The following is a 2,690-nucleotide window of genomic DNA, read 5'->3' as shown; positions in this document are numbered from 1 at the left end:
CTGAGAGGGTGGAGGTCACCAGACTCTGATTGGCGAAGCTGGGCCAGGAGAATTGAAGGTCACGACGCCGAAGTATGGAAGCACCAGGGCATTGCTGAAGCAATTAGACTGTCGACTAAAATTTATGACGTGAAGAAAGGGCTGATTGCTGCTGCTGCATGCTTTTGGTCGCAGTCTAGTAACTCCCTACTCCTCAATTTTGGTATGATTTCCCCTACCATCTTAGATGTAGCTCACTTGACTGGTCTGCCAATCTTGGGCAATCCAATTCATGCTCTCCTTGAGCCTCCAAAAGTGACATTTACTTTAAACACTGACATGTGCTATACAGATTTTGCCAAAAAATACCAAGGCAAGCGTGGTTCCCCTGTCGATGACAAAGAAAGAACTGCTTTTTACTTACTTTGGCTTTGTGAGTTTCTTTTTTGTGTCCCTGGGTACAAGATCACGAAAGAATACCTCCCCCTTGCCTTGTGTATGCAAGACGGCCAACTTATGGCTTTAGCCCCTTATCTTCTTGCCACCCTTTACAAGGCCCTATTTTCCTTTGTCGAAAAGAAGATTTCTGGCAACTGTGGTGGCCCCTTCTGGCTCTTCCAAGCCTGGTTGTATGCCTATTTCCCTGAGGCACGACCCCCACCACCTAACACCTTGAAACCTGTTTGCCACTCCTATGCTGAGCAACTGCTCACTTATAACAGCCATTCAAAACTCACTTTCACAAATCATCTTACCATGTTTTACAACCTTCCTTCGCAGAGACCTTCCAACCTGTACATGCCATTTCAAAACTTTGAATTCTCCTCCAGTAGACTTCGCTTCCTCTTCACAGACCCATCTGATTTACACAATGAGCAAGTCCAAGAACAAAATGAGAGTTGGAGACACATTCTCACCTGTAGACATGTCTTGGTTGGCTGTTCCATATCCTCCGCCAAGCTATCCAGCTGCAGTTTTGAGACATACTATCCCAATCAATGGTCCAGGCAATTTGGTCTTTCCCAGGCCATCCCTTATCCTTATTTCCACCCAACCATCCATGAGGAGATTGGGTCCAGAATCCACTTGAAAGATCCTACACAAGCTGAATCCATTCTGACAAAGAACACCAAACTTTTCCAAGATTTTGGCCCCTTCTTCTTCAAACCTGCTTCGGACTGCTCGGCTGCTTTTGACCATTGGTGGGGACTTATGACTGCCATTATTTTCTGCAAGCCACTTGAAAGCTGCCTTAACGATACTTGTATTCATATTCAGGGCCGCATATCCTCGCCTTCCAAGCTTAAGGCTACAGGTATCCTTCCTTCATATACTTCATATCCCTGACTGTGTCATGCAATTTGTTTTGTTTTTTTCTCTACAACACTAACTTGTTTAACCCTTGACGGCCAAAATTGTGCCTGCTGCTGAACCATTGGTTAGGGACCAACGTAAAGGCAAGGATCCAATGGATGCAACTACTCAGACAAACACCCCCTCAGTTCCGAAATTAATGGCAGACTCTTTCGCAGCCGCGCAGACACAAGCATAGAGAGGGGCTACCACCCGTACCCCTGCTGAGACAGAGGTCACGGCGAAGAAGAGAGAAGAGCCTTCCACTGCTCCTGCTCTAAGCACAGACCTAAGTGAGTGGGATATCCCTCTCAGCCAAATGGTTGGCGAAACAACATCAAATCCTTCAGGGCAGCTCTACCAAGTAAGCCTTCACTTTACATATTTACAGCATCTGAATTTGCATTCACGCCCGACTGATCACTTACTTTTGTGCAGAGAAAAAGAAGGAGATTACTCCTTGCTGCTGCTGATGATGACGATGCTTCCACTTCTCCTCAACACATTCATCAAATTCCCAGTCCAATCAGTAATGTACCCACAGAACCCACTGTACAACCAACTCCACCACCACCTGAAGCATCGCAACAAACTTCCTTACAACCTGCTTCACAGTCTTCGCCACAGCAATCCACACAGTCTGCATCACAACATCCTTCCACTTCTCCTCAACACATTGTCCCTTCTGTCTCTAGCCCTCAACCATCACCATCCAACCCCTCCAATTCCCAAACGTCAAACAAAGAATCACAGAGGATTGAATTTGACATTTCAATCAACAGCCAATCCTCTCCAACAGATGACAACACAAAATCCCCTCAACCAGAAGTTCACCACAACCAAGGTAAATAGAAATACAAATGTTACTGTTCGTTTGGGAAAAAAAAACTTCTCTTTAAGTAACTGGTATTGTTCTCCAATTTACAGGGATGGACATAATACAGGACTCATCTCCACGACCAATGGGCGAGACAGAACTTGAAGGTCCTCATGACTTTCCCCTGCTACCAGAACCAGAGAAACACCCTTAAGGCGCTGATGCTGTCATCTCATCAGTACCAGAAACAACTCGTCCTCATGCGACAACCACAGCTGAACAAGGCCAACCGTCTGCGTGCACGTTATCAGGACAGGTACTACCATTTCCAACCTCATCCTATTTACTCTTTATTACTTGCAAGCATATATTCTCACCAAACTATTAATGTTCACAGGCCGTCGGTCCATGCCAGGATATTTGGGCCGAAGTTTCTATTCTTTAACAAGATCTAGACGAAATATCCCCATTGCCTCAAAGGCTACATCTGTTTGATGCTGAAACTCAACAAACCTTAACCACCTTCATCAACCTCATTAAC

At 45.5% G+C, this 2,690-nt stretch overlaps 1 protein-coding gene across 1 annotated transcript; it reads left to right on the top strand.

Annotated features, from left to right (window-relative positions):
• Positions 1-1,544: 1,544 nt before the first annotated feature.
• On the top strand, positions 1,545-2,363 carry LOC145795879 (uncharacterized). The gene is made up of 3 exons (XM_082880806.1): positions 1,545-1,696; positions 1,771-2,176; positions 2,260-2,363. Exons 1-3 carry the CDS (start codon positions 1,652-1,654, stop codon positions 2,361-2,363), a joined length of 555 nt encoding a protein of 184 aa, XP_082736932.1. The 5' UTR covers positions 1,545-1,651.
• Positions 2,364-2,690: the final 327 nt, after the last annotated feature.

The sequence above is a fragment of the Camellia sinensis genome, chromosome 7 (genome assembly GCF_055761805.1).
Source record: "Camellia sinensis isolate YWXY chromosome 7, ASM5576180v1, whole genome shotgun sequence".
Taxonomy (NCBI): Eukaryota; Viridiplantae; Streptophyta; class Magnoliopsida; order Ericales; family Theaceae; genus Camellia; species Camellia sinensis.
This window is presented reverse-complemented; position numbering and strand designations above follow the sequence as displayed.

Bases quoted from the DNA above. Each gene is read 5' to 3' on its own strand.
- LOC145795879 (XM_082880806.1), top strand. From the start codon at position 1,652: ATGGTTGGCGAAACAACATCAAATCCTTCAGGGCAGCTCTACCAA. The intron at 1,697-1,770 runs GTAAGCCTTCAC...ACTTTTGTGCAG, and splicing joins CTTCAGGGCAGCTCTACCAA to AGAAAAAGAAGGAGATTACT. The intron at 2,177-2,259 runs GTAAATAGAAAT...TCCAATTTACAG, and splicing joins AGAAGTTCACCACAACCAAG to GGATGGACATAATACAGGAC.